The 23,479-nt window shown below is 40.4% G+C and overlaps 2 protein-coding genes and 1 long non-coding RNA gene across 6 annotated transcripts in view; 2 read left to right on the top strand and 1 right to left on the bottom strand.

The window, feature by feature from the left end:
* STAT1 (signal transducer and activator of transcription 1) overlaps positions 1-4,418 on the top strand; it is a 38,692-nt gene extending 34,274 nt beyond the window's left edge. For both annotated transcript variants that reach the window (XM_014837548.3, XM_070508257.1), the window contains one exon: positions 3,247-4,418. In XM_014837548.3, coding sequence (XP_014693034.1) covers positions 3,247-3,261 — 15 coding nt within the window. In that variant the 3' untranslated portion in view covers positions 3,262-4,418. The remainder of the gene's footprint in view (positions 1-3,246) is intronic.
* A 3,794-nt stretch (positions 4,419-8,212) lies between these two features.
* The window catches only part of GLS (glutaminase), a 79,980-nt gene continuing 64,713 nt past the window's right edge, over positions 8,213-23,479 (bottom strand). For all 3 annotated transcript variants that reach the window (XM_044768542.2, XM_070508259.1, XM_070508261.1), the window contains 4 exons: positions 14,935-14,996; positions 13,720-13,796; positions 13,570-13,633; positions 8,213-10,903 (listed from right to left, as the gene is read on the bottom strand). In XM_044768542.2, coding sequence (XP_044624477.1) covers positions 10,747-10,903; positions 13,570-13,633; positions 13,720-13,796; positions 14,935-14,996 — 360 coding nt within the window. In that variant the 3' untranslated portion in view covers positions 8,213-10,746. The remainder of the gene's footprint in view (positions 10,904-13,569; positions 13,634-13,719; positions 13,797-14,934; positions 14,997-23,479) is intronic.
* Positions 10,800-11,667, top strand: LOC139045136 (uncharacterized). Its single transcript, XR_011502946.1, has 3 exons — positions 10,800-10,937; positions 11,366-11,428; positions 11,532-11,667. It is a non-coding gene; the product is annotated as an uncharacterized lncRNA (long non-coding RNA).

The raw sequence follows: 23,479 nt of genomic DNA, 5'->3' as shown, positions 1-23,479 counted from the left end.
TTTCTGATAAGAAAATGTTTCCCTTTGTCCTGTTATTTCAGCCCTGTGTCTGGGTGAAGAAGTGTTATTTTCAGGAAGGAAGGGGACTAATGCTTGGTGGTTAAAATTATAGAGAGTTAGACAGCAGCAGTGAAATTTTCACCTGCCTATATTTGAGAGCCGATGTGCACAGCCGGCGCCTGGAACTGTGGGGGGCTGGCCAGGAGGAAGAGGTTTGGGGGTGAGATGCTGAATGAGTGTCACGAAAGGACTAGTGACGGGGTCCTCCACCGAAGAGAGGATCTTCCTCTGAGAGAATGGTTTTCAGTCTGTCAAACTGTATTGTTTGCCTGCCAGCTCAAAATCCTTCCTCTTAGAGATTTTTTTTGTTGGCTGGAGTTTTGCTGATGCTGTTTAATTTTAAGCTCTTTTCCACATGAAGCTATTTCAGTTCATTTTAAAAAATTTGTTTAATGCTTTAAAAAAAAATCCTCTGAGTCATTCCTGGCTTCTGTTCATCACTGGGTACCTGATGCCCAGCGCAGACTACGTGCGCAGTAATGAGGGAGGAAGGTGGAGAAGGGAGAGGGCAGACGGGAGAGGGTGCCGCCCCTCATATGTTCGAGATCACTGTGTTTGTATGACCTCCGTAATATCTGCTTGGAGTCAAGTTTCTGTGTAACTTTTTTCTTTGTCCTTTTTCCTCACCTGGAGAAGCACAGGCTAAAATCTTTAGACTGTACTTTCTTACACCTTCATGCTCGTTGAGGGTGAAAAAAGTCACTTAGAAAAATGCTTAGGTTGTATAGTAGCAAAATAGTTCTGTTCCTCCTGGCAAGTGTAAGGTGAACCTTTTGTATTGGTCTGGTCGCATCCTCTGTTAGAATGCAGCTCCCGACTCTGCTATGAAGTGCTTTAGGAGCCTCACATGAAAATGGGGTAAATGTAAATAAAGCCCTATTCAGAAAATGTAAGACAGATTGATGGAACCGAAAAACGGGGTGATCTTCTTCTACACTTCCTTTGTTGTCACATCCTCATCACGATCATCACCACCATTAGTGGGTGATACTTATTAAGCACATACTGTGTACCAGGCACTTCATAAGGTGGTAACTTATTCAGTCCTCACAACAACCTTCTAAGTATTACTATTCTTCCCTTTTCACGGGTGTGGAAAAAGAGCCCCCCCTAAATTACATAACACGACTAAGATTAAACAGTTGGTGAATGATGGAACAAATATTTGAATCCCCTGCTGTGTCTCTATTGACCATGCTCTTGTCCACTATCCTGGAATGCCGCCTTTCCCAAAGCTGATCTTTGCTTCATTCAGAACATGCACCTTACAGAAGCTGTTTACACAGGACGAGTCTGTTTTATTTAGGTTTACTAAGATGAAGGCAGTGTGGCCTTTGGGTGAGAGGCCTGTGTTTGGGATTTGGAAATTGGATACCAACTCTGTCATCACCATTATTCCCTGTGCCCTTGAGAAAATAAGACGGATTAGTTCTCCCATCTGTGCAAGCAATGTGACTGCTTTCCCTGTACCCTCAGAGTGATACCATGAGAGCAATTTCAGTACTCTAAATAAGTGCCGGGAAATGGTTTTGTGTTCTCTGGATGCCCCGTTGTAGCCATTCCATTCCAGAGGATTTCATTCATCTCATTTGTAGAATAAAATAAGTCTGTTTTACACATACGCACACACACGCATGCACTGAAATCTCCAGATTAAAGCCCTAGAAGACTTAAAGAGCTAATAGAGGCTTTAATGTTGGCACAGCATTGGGTAGGCAAAATGAAAGTCAGATTAGTCTCCAAACTGGGTGGACTCCACCTCGTCTGTCTCAAATTGTCCTCAGCCTTGGCCAGTTTCCATTCAGCATCCCCTCTTGGAATTCGGGCATATGCCCTGAAATAGAATCACCCCTCACAGGGCTGGCTGGGTTGGGCCTCGTCTGGAGGTTGTGGCTCTGGGTGAGGAGACTCCTGAGGCAGCACTGGGGCCGCCGCAGGAGCAGGCCTCAGGCTCCCGAGGAAATTCTCCAGGAGGGACAGAGCCCCACTGTTTCCTGCAGCATGACTTCACTATTTGTTTAGTCTGGGTTTCCTGTACTGCAAATTTTTTCCTCTGGGACTACATGAGAACCAGTCTACTCTCCTAGACGCCTTTGGTCAAAGCTGATGATAATCATGGGGACGTTTATTAATTGTCTGGTATTTTCCATCTACTGTGTCGAGTATTCTACATATGCTCTCTAATTTAATCCTCTTAGCAACTCTATCTGCTAGGCACTATTAGCCTCCTTTGAATAGATAGGACCTTGAGAGTTAGAGAGGTTAAGTAGTATGCCATGGTCACAGCTGGGAAGAGACAGTGACAAGATTTGAATCCAGGCTTTCTCTCTTTCTCTCTCTCCAAAGTCCACCGTCTTCAGTACACATGTTTACTGTCAGCTACACTGAAACAGGGGAAAACCTTCATTGTGCTTTTTAATCCAAAAACTTTCCCAGGCGTGCACTATGTACAACCCACTATTGAGTAGTTGGGATTTTAAAAAAATGCGCTCAGTTCTCAAGAGGTTCATAGCCTAGTGCCATGTTTCTATTGGTATTTTGGGCCAGATGATTCTCTGTGGTGGGGCTGTCCTATGCATTGTAGAAGGTTTAGCAGCATCCCTGACCTCCACCCACTAGATGCCAGTAGCGCACACACCCCTACACCCAGTCGTGACCGGCAAAGATGTCTTCAGACATCCCTGGTTGAGAGCACCTGGTCTAAGGGGAGAGCCCAGCGTGGATCCTAATCATTCTACTTCTCTAACCGTACCTGAAACACATTCATTTATTATTCCTACTGCGTGGCCTTTCAGGAAAATTCATCATTTCCCCCATATCCCTCTCTCACCCTGGCATACAGCTCAGCATTGCCTCACCCTTGTTTTCATGAGCAGATTTGCCACGTTGCTCTGTCCCCAGACTTGCATAACAGCAAAAAGCTTTATGCAGCCTGGATGAATTCAAAGAATTAAGCCAGCAGGCTGCAGAGTAATAATCCATTAGCTTACGTGATATAAAAGGTCTCGATTAGTCCAGGAAAATGGATGGTACATGCTGAAGGCCCTCTAATCCCGTGGCTGTTATTTGCTGTTGGAAGTGTCTTCCTACTCCTCCATTGTAGAACAGACAAGTGACGTTAAATATATGGATCTGCATTTCACAGGATCAGTGTCATAAACTTAACCACGTTTTATCTTTTTACAGATGAACGCAGTATAGAGCATGAATTTTACTCATCTTCCCTGGCGACATTTTTCCCTCCCATCTGTGATTCCCTCCTGCTGCTCTATTCCTTCACATCCTGTGTTTCTAGGGAAAGGAAAGCAAGGCTGACAAATTTGCTGCAACCTGTTGATAGCAAGTGGATTTTTCCCTCATTCAGAAACATCTGTTACTCTGAAGGGCTTCATGCATCTTATTAAAGGTAAAATTGAGAGACCCTCTCCACAGAGTGGGTTTGACAAACGAACAACATTCAGATACACCCACAACCTCAGGACTAGAGTGCGAGTCCCTCGGGAAAGGGGAGAAGTTGAGCAGCGTGTGGCAAATACTATGCATAAAGTCAGTGCCCAACGGTTATGGGTTGTTGGATAGATGGCACAGTTATTTAGGAAACTTCTTGATGTAGGATTGACAAATTTCTGTTCTGGAGAATTCTTACTTGTTCTCTCTGCTTGAAGTATGGCTATAAGTTTTCCACTAGTTTACCTATGTGAAATAGTTCAAAGCTAAGTTTACTGAGAATTACATCAACTCTTTTTCCAAAGGTAGCCAGCCTGTACCTGGGCAGGGAATAAAAGTTGTGTTCTTTATTTTATTACATCTTCCGCCCTGGCCGTTTAAAGCTAAAGGCAAATTCTCTCTCTTGAGAGAATTAGCTTTTCTGTTTGTTATGGGTTTATGATACTGGCTAATATCAACAGAAGGAAGTACCTTTTCCAAATTCATGAGTAGTGTTTTCTCTTTAAACTTTAATATCCACAGCTGAATATATTCGGCCTTCAACATGGTCACTAGTAAATGAAATTGTCTTCACAGTTCTCTCAAGGGAGCCAGGCTATTGACAACAGCTCTCTCAAGGCAAATCCTCTTATTTTCCAAAAAGTTGAAATTAATCATAGATGTAGGCAAACTCAAATCTAATTCATGTTTTTTAAATGGGTTAATTTGTCTTTATTGTTATTAGCTGGTATTTAGTCTATTAGTGATAAACTTTTCAAATTGAGAAGAAAAAATAGTAACCGACAAATCATTAACCAGAAATAATATGAGAATCAATAATCTGAAAACTTGGCTGTGTAACTGCATTAAGAATTGCATATTTTTCACTGATAAATGTGTTTCTCTGACAAATACATTTGCAAATGATTCCATTCCCTCTCCTGTGCTTTTTCTAGACCCTTTTTGATGGATGATGTTTGTTGAAGTGTATTTTGTTGTTTACTTCTTCCTTCATTAGCACTGACACAAAAAGTGGTTTAGGGGGATGGGTTTGACAGGGTTCTTCCAGATAACTTCCACAGACTGCTGTCTTTGTAGCTGTATCTTATTTTTCCACTATCACCACCACAATTATATTATTATATAAATGCCATATTTTTCTTTGGTGGGGATAAAGTTTTCTTGAAATCTATTTTAAAATTAAAGTATATGTATTGCATTAAATATAATATGCACATGGTACTTTCCTTGGTACTGAACACAAATTACGGCCTCCTCTAAGTTTTTACATAAGATGGTATGAACCTGACTGGGTTTGCACTGACTTTTTAAAATAAAAACGGTGAAGGAACAAAGAAGACAGCATTAAAAAATATAGTTTCCAACTGCTAGTATTTAACAATTTATTATACTTTTGCCCTTTGAGAATGATTTGGCATGGTTTCTTTTTAGTGCACTAGCCAAAAGACTTTGTTTACGTTGAAGAAATAGTAAAATTCTAGTATTAGCCTCTTATTAATAGCATTTGGTATAAAGATGTTACAAGTTACTGGCATTATGTATAGGTTTTATGTTTTTCTCATTTTTCCTTATTAACATAAAAATATATCAATGCTTATTTTAAAATAATGTTAGTAACACCATTTTCCTAAGTGTTGCCCTTTCTGAATACTCAGTAATCAGAATTGCTGTGTCAGATTAAGAAAGGTCAGTGGAAAAGATCAGAGAGGAAATGCTCTTGGGACAAGGTATAATGGGTGCCATAAAAAGCCAACAAAAGGAAAAGTACCCCGGTCTTGGTGACCACGGCTGCCTCCAAATGCACAAATAATTTGGCACTTATTTTAAAATGAATTTCAGTACTGCTAATAGAAGTTTTTAATTTTAAAATACATACAAAATGGAACTCTGTCTTGCCTCCAGTGTAGCCATCTAAAATCCATACCTCCATGATTAGATGAGTTCTTACTGAGAAGTTATTGCACTCCCACAAATAGGTCCCATTTTTCTCTAAAATGGTATAAGCTAGAAAGCTATGACCTTCTCAAAGTAAAAGGCACCGTGTGCTGGAAAAAATAGGATAAGAAAAGACATAATCACTGAGTTAGACATAATCTGGCAAGTTAGACTTAACCACTATTTGAAGAGTTATCAGGGAATAGTGGTATAGACTTGAATTTTGACATCATAACGAATATGATCATTCTCCATATGTATGGTCATTCTCATCGCATAACAAATATGATAATTCTCATTTCCTACATCTAGTAAATAGAAAATTTCTTCATAATGAACATTGAGAGCTGTATTTCTCTAGGGAGTAAAGTAGATAATGCCCTGCCTTGCCAGCATTAAGTTTATATTCTTATATCATTGATCATTATAAGAAGTCAGTAAATGGATCCTGGCTTAGGGATGTTTGTGTGTTTTAAGAGTATTTCTGGTATGGTGTTTGTAGGGTGTTTTATAAGCATAGAGCTTATATGCACCACTTGGGACAAATTTCTCCTTATTAGGGAAAGAGTTTTCTGAGATGGCGTTAAATGAGTGAAATCTATTGTCTGGAAGCTAAAGTGGAATATGAAGGGGCGTCTTAATGAACAAAGCACTCCTTTCACATCTGGCTATCCCAGGGAAAACAGGAAAAAATTAGAAATTATTTTGAAAACCCTGGTACCTACCATTTGAACTGGGATACTGTTCCCAAAGTAATGGGTATTTAGTTGAGTGGCTTCTTAGTTAAGATTCATTCATTTATTGGTTCATCAAAAAATAGTGAGCACCTGCCCTGAGCCAGGCACTATTCCAGATGTTTGGGAAACACTGGTAAACAAAGACAAAGATCCCTGCTCTTGTGGACTTAACATGTGCTGAGACACTGGATCATATGTTGTAGTACACTTTCCTTATTAAAACTGAAGAAAGATTTAGTGAAACAAACATGGCCAAAAGCTGCAAATCATTTAAATGTTATATAAAAATATAATTTCAAAGAAATAGCATTAACAGCAGTTTGGGGAAGGCTAAAGATTATAGAGATGAGCTTATATAATATAGCTCTTAAATGATACTGACTAAATAATACTCGGCCTCCAGGTTTTGGTGAACTAACTTCAGGTTATATATTTGCTATACTGAGAAATTACACACCTTACTTGCCCAAGTGAAAAAAGAACCATACTTAGGCAGCTTTAACTTATTTATTAAATTTATCCCAACCTCTTGGGTATACAAAGAATATAAAGGCACCTAAAAGGCAGAAAGCTGTCAAACAGCTGTTATCAAACTGCCTTTCCTGCTGCTGTTACACCACTTGAAGACCCTAGTGCTGGTGTCTGTTGGCCGTCTTTCCGTTTCTTGTACGTGAAGGAAGCAGTCTTGACAGTGTTCTGTGTTGATGACTGCTTGTCCTAGCTGACTCTGTAGTGACTGTTTGGAGAGACATGAGGGGCAAGGCGGGGGCACATGGAGGCGTGGAGTCAGGTTCAGGCTCCAGAATAGAAATAAAATGCCCATCTTTGCCCCTTTTTAATAACTAAATTTTCTAATCCCTCCCATCCCAAGACACACATACCTTCCCTAATCTTCTAGTAAATCCCATCCTTTCCTTATATAACTATCAAATAGCCCTTTCCCCCGAAGCCCTTTTTTTAAAGTACTACCTCACATATTCATGGGCTCTTTCCCTGTGCCATCTGGTCTCTGATTTATGAATTTACTCATTTCACTATGAGTTAGCAAGTGAAATTAGGAAGATTACACCAGCCCCTAAAAAAGTTCCACAGAAATAAGATGATCACGTATCAAGAACAGGTATAATTTAATTTTTCACTATTTGGGACTATTCACCCGTTTCCCCTGCACTGATGTCCTGCTTCTGTCTGCAAATGTAGACATGCAGAGCTCGGGCTGACCACATGTTGCAGGACTTAACACTGTAGCCTTTATGCTTCTCCTTAAAACTCCACAGAGGCCCGGTTTCAGCTAATACGCAAGTAGCTGGATATTCTGTCCGTAGTGGGCACAGTGTGATAGCATGTAGGGGAAGAACATGGGACTAAGAGTTCGGTATCATGGCCCATTCTTGGGTCTCAGTTTCATTTGTGAAAGAGTGGGATTGGATTATTTCTGACGTCTTCCAGTTCTAAAATGTCAGTAATGCAGATGGACTGACTCATATAGCAAAGTAAATTACTTTATGACAAACAACCTTGTACCTTCTCTATAGTTAGGAAACCAGCCGCTAACCCTACACCTGCAGACCAGGGTTTTCCAGCAGTGGAGGTGAATGCCACTCCACACACACATGAACCAGTCAGGAGCTGTGGTTTACCAGCTGGTTGAACTCAGACTCTAGTGTGGCAGCACTAGGTTCAGCTCCCCAAACAGATGTCAAGGCTTTGTGAAAATAACCTCTCCCCTCATTAAAGGAGGTTAGAACCCCTCCTAGTGAAGGACATGTTTAATGACTCAATTCAACAGTATTTACTGAGCACTTCCTAACTGTGAAAGGGTAGTGTTCGTTTCTAGGGGACGGCAGTTGTGTCTGTCCATCCTCTCACCTTCAAGGATGAAGGATTCTTACCTTAATCACGAGGGTGACCCCACCTGACACCTTGCATAGGCATTAGAAATGGGTGTGGACCAACTAGACAGTCTCTGTGCTCAGCAGAGTTCCTAACCCAGTGAGGTAGGAGCAAACCTTGTTTGCAAAAAAAAAAATTCATTTTTCACAGTTTTTTTTGATACATGTATTTATTACACTGTAAAAAGCAACACTACCTGATTTCATTTAAAATAAGTATTTCCCAATTTCAGAATACTTACAACTTATAATTTTAAGATTAGATTCACTTTGGGAGGTTCTGGAAGCAAATACATTCATAGCCATATAATCCCCAGGAAGAATCTAAATCCAACGTCAGGTCATTCAGTCCCTGCCAGACAAGAGCATCAAATGGTTGATAGCTGATCCAGCTCGCAGCTAAAGGGCAGTGCGGGCAGCAGTGGGGACAGCACAGAACTGAGACCAGCAGAAACAACAATGTAGACAAAGCTTTAAATAACATGACCATATAGAGCTCGCATGATACAGAAAAAGCACATGTAATCCTCAAGCCAAAACAATAAGATCTTTGGAGTGTACTGGGGGCAGCAGTTAACAGCACAGTCAAAAGCATGGAAACCAAATGCACTCATTATTACCAGCCAACAGCAAACGGCCAGAGCAGGAACTGGGGTATAGTCATAAATAACCTCATGGATAAATAAGGACACATTTTACTAAACCACAAAGATTTTCCAAAATAGTTCTGATCTGAGAAAAGATGAAAACTCTCTTTGTTCCCAAATAATAGTTAGAACCTTAGAACCTCTTTTTATTAGAGAAAAGCCTCAAAATCATTGGTAATCTTCAAGCCACACAATTGAACTGTCCTAATGTTTCCTTTTAATCATACAAAGCAAGCTGCTATTTGATCAGTTATTTCAACTGATTTCAATTAAAGAGTGTCTACCCCATAATATCTTTGGGGATAATGCTGTTCTTCTGCAGCATTTTGCAAATACTACCTGTCTACATGACTTGATGGACTGATCCACGGGGCAGGGACACGGCAGCAGGGCTGCTCGCCAAGCCACCACAATCCCCACAGAAAGACACACCTGAGAAAGGCTTTGTGCCTGATACAGATCAGTTAAGGAACACTGGCCATGGTTCCACCAGAGGAGGCAGAGGGTGCTGGCTGAAGCCATTGACTTAGATTGGAAGCAAAAATCAGAACACTTGGCGGCTGCTAGGGTGGGCCAGGGGCCATCAGGCATGATACGGCTTGGAAGAAGCAGTGTGTGCTTACAGAAAAGAAAAAAAGGAATTTGCTATATTAATGTAACACCTAGCATTTGTGTAGTGGAGGATTCTGCTCATTCCACTAAACACAGCTTCAAAGAAGTCCATTTGTGTGTGTGTGTATGTGTGTGTGTGTGTGGGCGCGCGCGTGCACGCTTAATATCAGAAATCCTCATTAACTACCCTTTACCTTGGAGGTATGATAGGATAAAGTATACGTGCAGTTCCTCCCCAAGACAAATGATGGGTCTCGATTTAAAGTGAAATGGCCTTTTCTTATTATTAAACTATAAAGCCACCAAAAATTATACACTAGAGAACCGGGAGAAAACTGGAGTGATTTAGTGGTCCCCCAAATAGAACAAATAGCTTGAGGCAGACTTTTAATGCCAGATTTAAAAACAAAGATTATTTGTAGCAGTTCCCAACTTTGGTAGCTTAGAGCACTTCTGAATTTATCTTTATCTTTATCCTGGAAGCTGAAAAATATCCTCTTAAAGAGCTGCAGTAGCACATGCCTTCCTTTTTTAGGCTGATGAATTCGACTGCTTTGTACTCAGGAATTTGTCTCTGGTTCATCTTCTGTAGACATACAGCATAGTTGTAGCTCAGAGGCCAGAAACATGAGGCATTTTCTGACTTCTTGTGGAGAACATGAAAACTGCATAGTATGCCAGCACCCCCTTTCCCAGCTAAAGGAGAGGGGCAAATAGCTAAATGTCTGGGAAGAGAGGCTGGACAAAGGGGATATAGAAAAAGGAAAGTTTTTCAAAAGTATTATAACTACATTCACACTTATGTTTTGGTCACCAAATGTATCTTAAACAGATTCCCTGATAAAGTCTAATCAGAATTGGTCTATTCTACTGACAGCTGTTAACTATTATAATTTTTAAAGAGTCACCTCATGAAGCTAGAGTGTGGGAGACATATTCAACACACAAGCATATACTTGTTCAAACACTCAAACTAAATCTCTATTTGAAGTCATGAAAATCACACTATTTTGCTTCTAAAGACAGCCTTGACCCATTTGGACTGACTGCACAACAGAGCTTAATTTATAAATGCATATCAGCAGATCATCACTATAAATTGAAAATTCACAAAACGCACAAAAATAAGTGATGAAGATCACACAGTTAAGCTAGCATTGGTAACTATTCTTGTACATCAAGTTATACAATGCACGAGGTAAATATTGCTCACATTATGGAGGGAGATTGTTTTATTTCTATTTTTTCCCAAAGAGATCAGATTTGTCCTGTGCCTACAATGAAGAAAACTCCAGTAACACTGAAATGACAAATGTTGTAAAATATACATCACTACCAGATAGAAATACACACGTTCTTCATAATCATTTTCCACAATTAAATAGGTAAGTGATTTAAATCTTGGGATTAAGACCGTTATAACAATCCATCGAGATTCTTATGGACGGTTTGATTTTCCTTCCCATTGTCGGAGTCTCCTTGAGGCGTGTACTGGACTTGGTATTCCTGGAGGATTTTAAATACATCATGGTGCCCGAAGTGCAGCGCTTCGTCCATGGGAGTGTTATTCCACCTAAGCAAGCGCACAGTGTGGACCGGGTTGTTAGGTAATTTTGTACAAAGTTGATAATCCAGCATTCTTAGATTCTAAATGCAGGTTAAAGGGCCAATCAAATTTAGCCATTTTAGCAATATTATTTGAAGAAATGCAGAAAGGGATTTATAATTCAAAAGTGGTCTCAGAGACAACTTGGGATATGGGAAGGAAGAGAAAAATATCTTCTACAAAAGATCTTGTTTCCATATCTAAGTGCTTATGGAGGGGAAGTTCTAGTGGTGACAGATACGATAGACTCCTCTAGCATTCCTGAATTTTAACTTCACGCAAAGCCCAAAGGATCTCTCTTTAAATAAAATGAAGAAAGTTCAGGTATATAACATCCATCACCCTGGCCTTTGATAGAAAATTTGTGTTCCTGTCAATTCAAAATCATAATAAATCTCAGAAGTCTGGAAATAACCCCGACCTCATTAGGGCTCAAACACACATGGGAGGAGCAAGATCGGCCCAGAGGAACTGACGTTCTCATCATCTCAGGTAAGGATGGGAATCCAGGGGCTCCTGGGACCACTACACAACTAGAAGAATAACAACCCTTTCGTTCTCATGCTAAGCGTGTTTCTGGGGCTGTACTATTTAGAGCCATACAGATGAACACTGAAGAGAAGAAACGAGTTGCCGGCAGTGGTTAATCAGCTAACTAGGCTTTTGTAAGAGGAAACAGCACTGTGAACCTCACAGCCCAGTGAATGACAGAGTATGATGACGGGTCCCCGACACTTCATCAACCATGGAGCCTCTCCCATCCTCTCTCTGTACGCATGTCACTTCACGTCTCCGTGGCTGCCAGGCTCCTGGACTCCATTTTTTCATGTGCCACTCTCACCACCTCCTGGTTTTCCATCTTTCCCTTTCCTTCTTTCCTCTCCATCTCTGTCCCTAACCTTTTACCTTCTTAATGTGGGGTCAGGATGTGGAACTGAAAGGTTTTTAAAAGCAGTGTCACTTGAAAAATGTTTTTGGATAAAGTTTAGCAGCCTGTTCTTAATTTTTAAAATCAGGTAAGTAACACTTTACATATATCTTTGTGTTTCTCAAAAAACAGCTGAATTAAGTTGCCTTTTCCTTTTGTATCGGCCTTCGTTAATTCAGGCAGGCAGTGGCCCTAAGTCGGGAGGTGGAGGGACTTTTCACTCTTTTTCTACAGCATGTAACTATCTGTCTCTTTGGAAAATTGAATGTTAACTGCACGCTACTTTTTCTACAACTCTCCTTCCATAAAATAATGCAAAATATCAACTTTAAAGAATACACTAAATTCACTCAAACCTATTTTACAATTTGAGGTGACACTGATTCTAAGAAACGGAGCAAAGAATTGCCTAGGTTTAGTTTACACTCTGAAATAGTTGAATGCCCAGTTACCAAGTTAGTTACTTAGCTTAACTTTTGCCTATCAGATGGGTACTTCTGCTTCCACATTCCTAGAGGCCAGTTTAGGGCAAAAAACAAAACAAAACATTTCAATCCTTAAATATACAAAGCACAGTCAATATTTCCGGCATGTGGTAGTGTTTTAGTTGGGATTACAGACACAGGGATGGGGGGAACGATGCTCTTCAGTTTATTGCTCTAGAAAGAGCTAGTATGGGCATTGCATTTGGAGGAAAAAAGGGAGGACTGTCACTCTACCATGAGGTTTTAGAATACTGCCAATAAAGGTCATTTTAATCATGATGCTTTTGAACATCTGTAAGAATAAAGTTGGATAACCAAAGTGTTATCACAGTGACAAAACTGCTAGCAGTTTACAGACACCGACAACATAACCTGTCTGCATTTCTTGCAGGCTGATCTAATAAAACCCAAACCTGTAACTTAGAAAAAGAGTAAAACCTTACTGAACGAGAAGTATCTAATAGCTAGAGGATAATCACTTTGCTCCAACTTACTTAATACAGGCCTCAAATAGCCAATCCAAACTCCTCATCATACATATCAAACCTCTCAATCAAGTATCTTTTCCTTCCATTCTTCTAAAGCTTTATTTCTGATTGACAGTTTTCCTCGTGGACCCGAAGGAGAGGCCAGGAGCAGAGTATGTTCCAGGCCGACTTCTCCCACTGGGGATAGAGTGCCCTTCTCTTCCCGCTGTGCCTTCAAGTCTTGTCTCTTCCCCAAAGCACTGACTAAAACTCAGCTTCCACGAAGGCTTCTAAAACTGACTCCACCCAAATCCAGAAATTTCAACAAACTCCAATATATTCATTTTGGAGTTCTGTAACACTAATTTTCTTACCAGTTTTAAAATGCTTCTCTAAATGTTTATCTTGTCTACCCTGTGTAAAAAGCCTCCTAAGGACAAAATTCCTATTTTCTCTTTCCAAACACAAAGAATTGTTTTCTTCATACTGTGTATTGACTAACCTTCAGACTAACCTGAGAAATTCTACATGAGAGACCATTCTTAGATAAGAAACAAGATATGGGAGAGAGAATGATCTCCCTAGCAGAAATAAGGTTTTGTGTGTCGCCTTTATAAGACATCATAGCAAGTTCAGGAGTGTCTCCAACATACATGGAATGGATTTGAACAGGCCATCACTTGAATATGATAGCCCTGTGTAATAAAATACCGACCTCCCAATTACATGTTAGAAGGTAACACTCATGCTCACCTGTCTTTCGGGAAAGGATTTACTTTGCAGGCTTCCAGCAAAAATTTAACAACTTCAACATGACCTATATCCAAAACAAAACAAGCAGATTTTAGTATTGATTAGAAATTAGTCTGGGGAAAAAAAAAAGATGAGTGGTGTATATATTACCCTCTGCGGCAGCTACGTGGAGTGCTGTTCTAGAATCATAGTCTCGCTGTTCCATATCCATGGCTGACAAAGCAAATCTGAAAATTTGTAAGCATAGCTATTCATTATATGCAAAGTTTAATTCACACTTGTAACAGTTACTCCATCAGTCCAATCTAAGGTCCTATGAGACAGGGGCCATCCTTCCACCAGGCTCACTCATGGAAACTTGACTCTCAGTTCACCCGCCACAGGCGTCCCAGATAAATGCCATTCACCTCTCTTCCTGAGCTTGGCCCTTTGGGTAAGAGGAGACGTTCACCACCTCTCACAGAATTAAGCTTCATTACATTTTGTTCAAAATTCAAGAAGAGTGGCACAACTATACCAAAATTTGTGCCTCAGAAGGGCAAGAAACTGATATCTATCCTACAGTTAAATATTTTCACTAAGACCTCCATTGTTTAATATTTTACAGTCTACAGTTTACAAGTACTAATCAGACTTTATGTTAAAAAATGTTTTTAAAGTGCACATTTTTAAATTGAGATATGATGGACATATGACACTGTGTAAGTTTAAGATGTACAAGGTGTTGATTTAATACATTTGTGTATTGCAATAGGATCACCAGTGTTAGCTAACATCTCTATCACATTGCAGAATTATCATTTCTTTTTTTGTGGTGAGAACAATTAAGATCTAGTCTCTTAGCCACTTTGAAGTTTATAATACAGTATCGTTGATGCAAGTTCTAAGCAGACTTTAAAACAGGTGGAAATTAAGCACAGACATTTTTCCACCTTAAAGTTCAGCTGCAACTATACAAGAGACCTTCTGTTAAGAATACAGCACTATGTGGCCTTTCTAACCCTGGTGATCTGCAGAATGCCAAATGCCCCTATTTGCCTGCTCCCGTTACCTCCAAAGATGGGGAGTGGAGGGTAGATGGGGACTGAGAAGGCATTGCTCAATTCCAGTAAAACACTAATACTCATCAGCTAGACTAGCAGGAAGTTACCACTTGAGAAAACAGACGTCTGGGCTTTCATAGGAGGTAGAAAAGGACCAGACTGCACGGCAAGCCTAACGCAGTGGGGATTTAATAGAAATTTGCTTGGGTCATTTTTATTAGAGGGAAATGGAAATGAGACTTTAGCCTTAAAATGGCTGTTTGCCCAGAAGCAACTTCATAAACATCTGCAAACCAAATGCTCATCCACCCTGTTAACCTACCTTCGAAGTGCAGACACATCTCCAGTGTACGCAGCAAACAAAAGGTTTATCACTGACTTTACCTGTGAAGAAAAGAAAGTTCAGGCATCTGCAGGGGAAAATAAATACATAGAATGTACAACTGTCAGCAGTAAGTGCTTTCCATGTGCTTTGAATACTTCAGCTGGGTCACACACAAAAGTTATCACAAGTACACTTCCGTAACCAAAGAGAATGCACGTGTGTAATAATTCTTTTTTAATAGAGGATTATGAGAGAAAATTCAATAATAAAGATAGGACACATAAGGGAAGGAATGGAGTGATGATATCAACTGGCACGAAAGAATGGAAACTTGTGACCTGTGAAACACACAGTGGGGGCAGCTGAGAATTGTTTATGACCTTTCTCATTTGGCATGTCTCAGCTCTGCAAGCTGACTTGTATGCTGGTGAAACTCACAGTACATCATTCTTAAAAACTAAAATCACGCTATTTAAATGTCTAATCCCTGCCAGCAATCACTGTCCTCAGCAATCACCAATCACTGGCTTCTCTGGAAATCTTAAGAGACAACATTCAGTATTAATCATCTTAAACTTAAGAATACGACTATATTTCACCGGGAAGAGAGTCTTCAGTTCAATGCTCAGGCAGTACAATCTGGGGCATTCTTAGAGCCGAAGACACTGCCCCTGCTCAAAAGCTGGGGAAACTCCCCAAATATTGAGTCACTGCTGTCAAATGCTCCAAGACTTCAAAGTGTGTCTTCTTTTGACAATTAGCCACTTTCTTATCCTTATAATTAAAGATAAGGCTACTTACACTAAAGGCCATGGGATTTTGGTCTGTTTTCATAAAGACTTCATCCAACCCTTTTTTTTGAGAAACTGAACTATTGATCATACACTGCTTGTAAATAATCCTTAAGTCCCCACTTTTGTCTCATACTTTGCAACTTCAACTTTCACATTGATGATCCAACTGATTTGGACTCAATAGTAGAAAACAGAAGTTTCAGTGGAGGGATGGAGAGTAAGGAACCCAGCTATCCAGGAACAAAGCCACAGCCCTGTTTGCTGTGCTTTCAAGATCTTAAACTGGACGTTCCCCCTTTCCACTGTGGCTTCCCGTTTCCACACCTGTGAACTTTTAAATTGAACTGGAATTAACCGTTGCATTCAGTATTTTCAAAATGTGGTCGGCAAAAAATAGTCCACAAATGCTCCATGAAAAAAAGTGTCCGGTGGTCAGATATGTTCTTAAAATACTAAATTCCCTTCTTGGAGGTTCATGAGCATACGAAAGGCTCTGTAAAGTTCTGCAGTACAGGAACCTGTCCCTGTCTAACCAGCTGAGCACACCCCCAAAATCTTACTACTCCTTACTATTATTGTTGATGTCACTCCAGAAAACCTTACTCATTCCTTCAGCCCATTAGCTTCCCTTCCAGCTACCCTTTGCTGCTCCTAGCCAGCATATACTCTGTTGTCAATCTCCTGCTAACCCTAAGGTCAGAACAGTTTTCTCTAGTGAGGGGGTGGGGGTAAACTTAACAGAATCACCCAGAATGTTCTAAAAGTATATATAAGCCTCTCTTCCCCCATTTCTAGTCATCCTATTCCCATACCTCAATTTGATACATTTTAAGGAAAACAGTTTTTTGAAAAAGGTCTCCAGGTGATTTTGTATGCACTCTTCTGGGTTACGAACCATTGTTCCAGGTGCCCTTAACTTCTTTCCTTTTTATTTGGATCAGTCTGGAATCCTCAATTCCTCTTGTGCTCTTGGGTCCATAGGAAAACACTGATGGACTGTTACAAATTATTCTCTGTATTTCCAAATGGTCTCTCATCACTGTTCAACAATTTTTTTTCTTACTGGTTCCCTTTCACACTTTCTTCAGGCCTTGTCACCTAAAACAGCTGACTCTGACCACAACTTTACTAAGAAACAAACTCTTCCCACCTTTCTCTCCTCTCTTATGCAAAATTCCTGCTTCTAAAACCTATTTTCTCTTCCTTCTCTCCAAGCCTCAGAACAAAAAGTATCTATCCTTCCTCATTTCTGAGAGTAACTTCTCCACCTGTTCCTTCAAACACCTATCCTCCAGATCCTCTTTGTTTCTAGCACCTTCAACGTTTCCTCCTTCACAGCTTCCCTTATCCTGCCTTAATACAGACACACTTCATCCTATTTTGAACAACCAACATGTAACCCTATGTTACCCTCTTTCAGTGCATATTTTCTGAAAGTAGCTCATATTTTTAATTCCCTGCAGATTACCTTCACACCCACTGTTCTCTCTAAATAGCATCCTCAAAAGCTCCAGCAGCCTTGCTAAGCCCTGATTCTTTCTGATCTCTCCAACATGCTCTATGCCCTCACTCGTTTTCCATCATGCTGCATTACCTGCATCTTCCTCCCATTTGGTGCTTGGCAGAGTCATTTTTACCTTCCACTGCATAATAATATTCCAAAGGCAGTCTCCAGCCTTCCTGTTTTGCAACATAATTTCCCTCAAAGGTTGCATACATTCCTCTGTGCAGAATGACTTCCCAATGTACAACTTTAATCTAAATCTTTGTTCCTAAACGCTAACTCTGCAGCTCCACTTGCTTGTCATGCTGTCATTTCAAACTCAAAAGTAGCAAATCTCTCAGCAGCCCTGATGATGCCCCACTGGGCTCCAAAGTTCATATCCATCTGCCTACTTGGCATTGCCTCTAGGATGTTTAATTGGCATCTCAGACTTATCGTACCCAAAGTAGAACTTGATTTCCACTGCCTTCCTGCACCCCCAGTTTGCACCTCTTCCAGTCTCCTTCATTTGGAGATGACACTACTGTTCATCCAGTTGCTCAGGCCAAAAACGCAGTCGTCATCCAGGGCTGCTGCATTGGATTGCACAGGTCGAGTCCTCTCCACAAGGATGCCTGGCCAAGTCGGGGTACCTAGCCTATTCTCCTCTCCTCTCACCCGGCGGTGGTGTCCAGCACTCAGGTCCATCTGATGGGAGGAAGGGAGCCTTCTTCACACAAACGTGCTGAGAGGGTCTGCTTATGCCAAGAGGCAGAACTAGCTTTTTCTAATTCACACAAACCCACCATATAGACCCTGGGGGGGTATTCCTTGATTCTATTTCTCTCTCAACCACATCTAGCTCACCAACAAATCCTCTACCCCAAAACAGATTTGGAATCCCACCACTTCTCACTACCTCCATGACTATGGCCCTTGGCTCTGAGACACTGCCTTCTCTCACCTGGAGGCCTCCACAGCCTCCTAACTATTCCTCTTGTTCAACTCTGCTGCTACAGGGATCTTCTGAAAACACAGACCGTGGCTCTCCCATCATACCTAGAATAAACTTCAAACTCTTTACCATGGCTTTGGGACACTAACTGCTCTTCTCCCTGGTTACATGTGCGTCTCATTCCCTGCCACTCTGCCCCTCGCAGCTCCACTCCAGCCGGATGGCCTCCTTGCTGGTCTTCGGGCACTCAGGGCCTCCGCGTGCTGTGCTGCTGCCAGAGAGGTTCCTTTCCAGGGAGTGAAGAGGCTCCCTCTCACCTCAGTCAGGCCTCTGCTCAAACGGGATCTCACAGACTAGAAAACACTGCCCTGGTTTTCATCACTCCTTATCTCTTATCTCGTTTTTTCTCTTCAGAGCACTTATCATTATCTGACACCATATATGCAGACAGACAGACAGATACATACACACTTGTTTCTTGTCTCTTTCCCCCATTAAATGTAAGCTCCATGTGGCCACAGGCCTCATCTTTTCTCTTCCCCACTAGAACCCCAGTGACTACCACACATCCTAAGTGCTTATTAAATATGTGTTGACTCAAATCACGTTACACACAAACATATAATGTTGTATGCCAATTATATCTCAATAAAAAGAAATGTGTTGACTGACTAAATGAATGTTGTCTTCCAAAGCATCAAATACTCAATTTGTTACTACTATTTGGGGATTAAATTGTCATCATTATTAATTCTCCTACCTCCCTCAACTTTTACATCTGCAAATATCATCACCAAATTTATTCAACCCTCCTAACTGGTGCCTCTGCTTCCAGTCCTCCTTCCACCCTCCAAAACTTTTCCACATACTTCTAATCATTTTCTCAAAACACTGCTCTGATCAGTACAGGTTTCTCAGTAAGGGAGTGTCAAAAGACCCCACAGATATTCCTGATAAAATCTAAATTCTTTAGCCTTTCATTCAAGATTCTTCAGTCTGCCTAATTTATTTTTCTCTCAACCTCAACAGAGCAAAACTGGTCTTACTTACTGGCCTTGTTTTTGTTTTCTCTGTGCTCCCTTCTCTCCTTTGGGGAAGAGCTAGATTCCTATCAAAGCCTCCCCTTCCCTCAGCGGCTAGCCTGAAAGCCTTTGAAAGCCCCTCCCTCCACTCTCCCCAGGCATCCCGTCCAGCCTTCCTTATCCACGTGGCTGCTGCCAGTTGCACAGCTAGTGCTTTGCCACAGCATGTGCCAAGGACTCAGCGATTAGAAAGGTTCTCTCCCGCTAGAACCCCGAATGTACCTGCTGCGCCTAGGAAGCCACTGAAACCATCTTTTAGTCCCTGAAACCATCTTTTCTCCATCCGTTTCTCACTGCCATCTTATTCTTAAGCCCTCTTCTGTGAGCTCTGCTCCAATCTCTTAAGTCAGAAGTCCTCTCTTTCCCCTACCTTTGCCTCACTGTGGCACTATTATACATGGTATAGTTACTTGTGTATTTTATCTCCCTCACTACTCAAGGGAAATCCAGAATTCTGATGTGCACACCATTCATATATTAACTACCCATAGTTCTTATTCTTTAAAGTATATTAGTCTTAAGCGATACATCCTTGACCTATTTCAGTGACTGCGTGCATGAACTACGTCCCTTTTTAAAATTCTGAATTTAGACTAGTTTGAAGCTAGTCTGAAGAGATATTATAGTGTGTGTCACTTAGTCACTTAATTCACTATTTCCAAAGTTCTCAAAGGACATTTCTTATTTAAAAGGCCCAAGAAAGACGGGTTTTAGAATAAAAGCAGTTTATTCAGAGTATACTAATACTTTGTTCACAAGCATGCTTCAGCTCAGAAAGATAAATATAAAATGAGAATAAATTTAAAAACTTTAATGTAGAAAAGCTTTGTGAGTAATTGGGGGGAAAATATTAGCTTACCTTAAAAAAAATTATTAAAGAATAACATGAAAGCTAGGTATTCTTCTCATGAAAATGAAAGGCTAGCTGCTGGGCTGAATTTAGTCCAAATCAGAAGATAGGAGCTAGACTGCAAAATGAGTGTCATTCGCTCCAAGACAGAAAAACGCTAGGAGGCAGCACACACACAGGTACCAATTAAAATTAAAACCACAAATGCCTCTTTACTCTAGCAAATCGCCACCTATATTTTTAAGGTCCGCATAAATCAAGAAACCACCTATGGGTAGAATGCCAAGAGAGAAGATGGAATGGTTTGATAGTTTTGAGACAGCAGAGGGAGTGTTACTTCATTAAGGGACAGTCCACTTCCTGGTCTGTGAAAGAGTTCCACAAACACTTCCAACTGAACTGACACAAATTCCGGAATGACTACCAGGGCAAACCAAACTGAAGGAGGAGGCTGCTCCTATCAGATGACTCCTCCACCAACTCCAAGCCGCATCTTGCAAAGGCTGTAGGTGTGCTAACCGTGAATCAAGGCTCATTCCCCCACCTCCCCAATGGATACTTATGTTAATTTTAAAATACTAGTCGAGAAGGCCAAGGTCCAGAAAACAAGGAGTTAATAGAAACTGCCAGAGGCATGGAACCTGTGTTTTGATGAATCATTCCTCAGGACAGAAAAACAGAGCATACACACCAGAACAGGAGCCTATATAAATTAAGGGCTCTGATGTTTAATGCATGCCTCCCCATAGTAAAGAGAAACTTCACTTGGGCAGGCAGCCACCAAAAGTTTATAAATTAAATGTTAACAGTTTTCCTTTCACACTGCAGATTTTCCATACCACTACATTTTCCTTATCGCATCTCTTTGTCAGAACCTGCCAGAACCAGACAACCCTATCTTAGTTTATTTGTACAAAGTCATGACAACAGGAGGACAAAAATGTTACAGTTCACATGAGTTCATTTAACACTGGCATGCTTGGCCTATCAAAATCTCACTTTTTTCCAAAACAGCTAGAAGCAGGTGGAGATTCTATCAATTTTACAAGTCTAAAATATGACATTCCTAGCCCTCCAATCCCATCATTCTCCTGTTCATCTGGAGATTTTGAGCCTGTTTAAAACCTGAATTGTGTGACTTTTGTCTCCTACTCCCAAATGCCCTAATTCTATATACAAGTAGCACTTATTAGAATTACATTTCGTATCACTTTGTATTTATATAGTGAGTCACCTGGAAAACTCAACATTTTAGAAAGTTATAGTTGTTTTTAAACATCTCTGACAGGCTGATTGTAAAATGGATAGGTATGTTTTATTGATTACTATCACTGAGGTTAAGGGCCTTGGCTCAAGGTCATTACATATGAATTAGTCATGTAGCTGGGATACATTCCCAATTCTGTACAACTAGACCATGATGACGCGAGTCCTTAATAGATCTCAGACTGTGATCCAAAGGATAGAAGGAAACCAAACGATTAAATAGCAATTTAGCTGTAATCCATGAAGGTCATGTGCTAAATATCAGAAGGAAGGAAGGGAGGCTGGGAGGGAAGGAGCAGAGAAGGGAGAGGAGGAGAAAGACAAAGAGGGAGGGGGCGGACAGGGGAGGGAAGATTGACTCACTGGCTTTACACTTTACTCAAAGTATTTTATTTCCAACTCTATCACCAGCTGCAAAACTGTGGTCTCCCTTGTTTTTTATCATTAGTTTCTGCCTTAATACAAAGACTAATTCAGCCCTTTTGGAAAGGTTTTAATGGAAAAAAAACGCAGGCAACTGAAAAAGCATCCTTCTGTTCCTACCACCTCCAGTCTGACATGAGCTGCTCTCTTGTTTCCAGCTCAGGGAGTATCTGTGGCTGTGGAATGGATACTCCTCTTCATCTGCTAAATAAACCATCATCACTCCAGATCCAATTTTGTTTTAAAAGCTTCAATCCAACTTGGCCTTTTACAGCCTTTAAATGAATAGAAGTTTTCAGCCTTCCTTCATAATGTTTTTCTTAAGTTCAGGTTAAAAAATACAAACCCATTATAGTATAGCTAAAGAAAAATTTAAGTTGCCAGCAAATGTAAATTGATCGCTTGCCAACAAAGGTAGAAATATAAACCTGTTCAATGTGTATGTGATCAAAGATATTTCCTCTTTCCCTCACTACTGAGCTTATTTAATATTTGTATGGCTATGTAAAACAAAATTATAGTACATTTATGATTAGACAGCCTAAGATGAGTATAAGGCCACATGTACCTAAGCTTTCCAGTGACTTATTCAGACTCAATTATTAATATACTATATATAGACAAAACTAATCCAAACTGACATGATCAGAGGATTAGAGAAAATCCTTTATGGGAATAACAGTACAGCAATTTCACGACCACGTTTCCAAATTTTTACACAAATGCAGGATGTTCTCATATAGTAATTCTAATAGAGAGGAATAAATCAAACAGTAAATTTTACTCTAAAGGAGAGGTCATGCGTCACTTAATGATGGGGATGTGTTTCTGAGAAATGCGTTATTAGGTGATTTCAATGTTGTGTGAACATCACAGTGTACTCACACAAAGCTAGATGGTACAGCCTGCTAAACACCTAGGCTCTATGGTACTAATCTTATAGGACACTGTGGTATATATGGTCTGTCGTCGACCAAATGTTACGTAGTCCGGACTGTATAGAAATTTCACTCACAAAATACAGCTTCAACGGCAGCTCCAGACATGGCATTCCACTCTTGATTAGCTAAGTAATAAACTCCCTTAAGCACACCATTTTCAAAATTTCTCAATGAAGAGATTAATCTGAAATAACTTTACTTATTCTTAAACTAGAAAGTCATAATTATATCAAAGAAATCTGACAACCCATCAAAACAAAAAAATTAGGATTATATATTATTTACAACAAAATAGCTAATATGAAGCACCTAACTCTCCCTGGGCTAAGTGTTTTAAGTATTATTATCCCTGCTGCTATTATTCAAATAGGAAACTGAAGGCTAGCACATTTAAATAAACTCGAGCAAGGTAATAATGCTGGTAAGTGGCAGAGGACTGAAGCCCAGTCTGCCTGACTCCAGGGTCAGAGCTCATTGTCAACCACTTCTCGCTATCTACTGGGCCTCCTGGGCCAAGAGATTTCCTAACAAAACCTGAGATGAGAGTTCCCCACCAATACAAAACCAAGACTAAAATATGCTGTGATGGGAAATCAGGAAATAGCAACTAAGAAACAACTTATAAGGAAATCAGAGATACTAATTTTCTATTGAGGTGCTAACCAAATTTTTTAATTGAAGAGAAAATAACGAAACAAATCACTCAATTTGGCATATCAATGCCACAAAAGGAAAAATGTTAAAGATA

The sequence above is a fragment of the Equus asinus genome, chromosome 4, assembly GCF_041296235.1.
Source record: "Equus asinus isolate D_3611 breed Donkey chromosome 4, EquAss-T2T_v2, whole genome shotgun sequence".
NCBI lineage: Eukaryota > Metazoa > Chordata > Mammalia > Perissodactyla > Equidae > Equus > Equus asinus.
The sequence above is the reverse complement of the archived record's forward strand: the minus strand, read 5'-3'. Positions and strand labels throughout refer to the sequence as shown.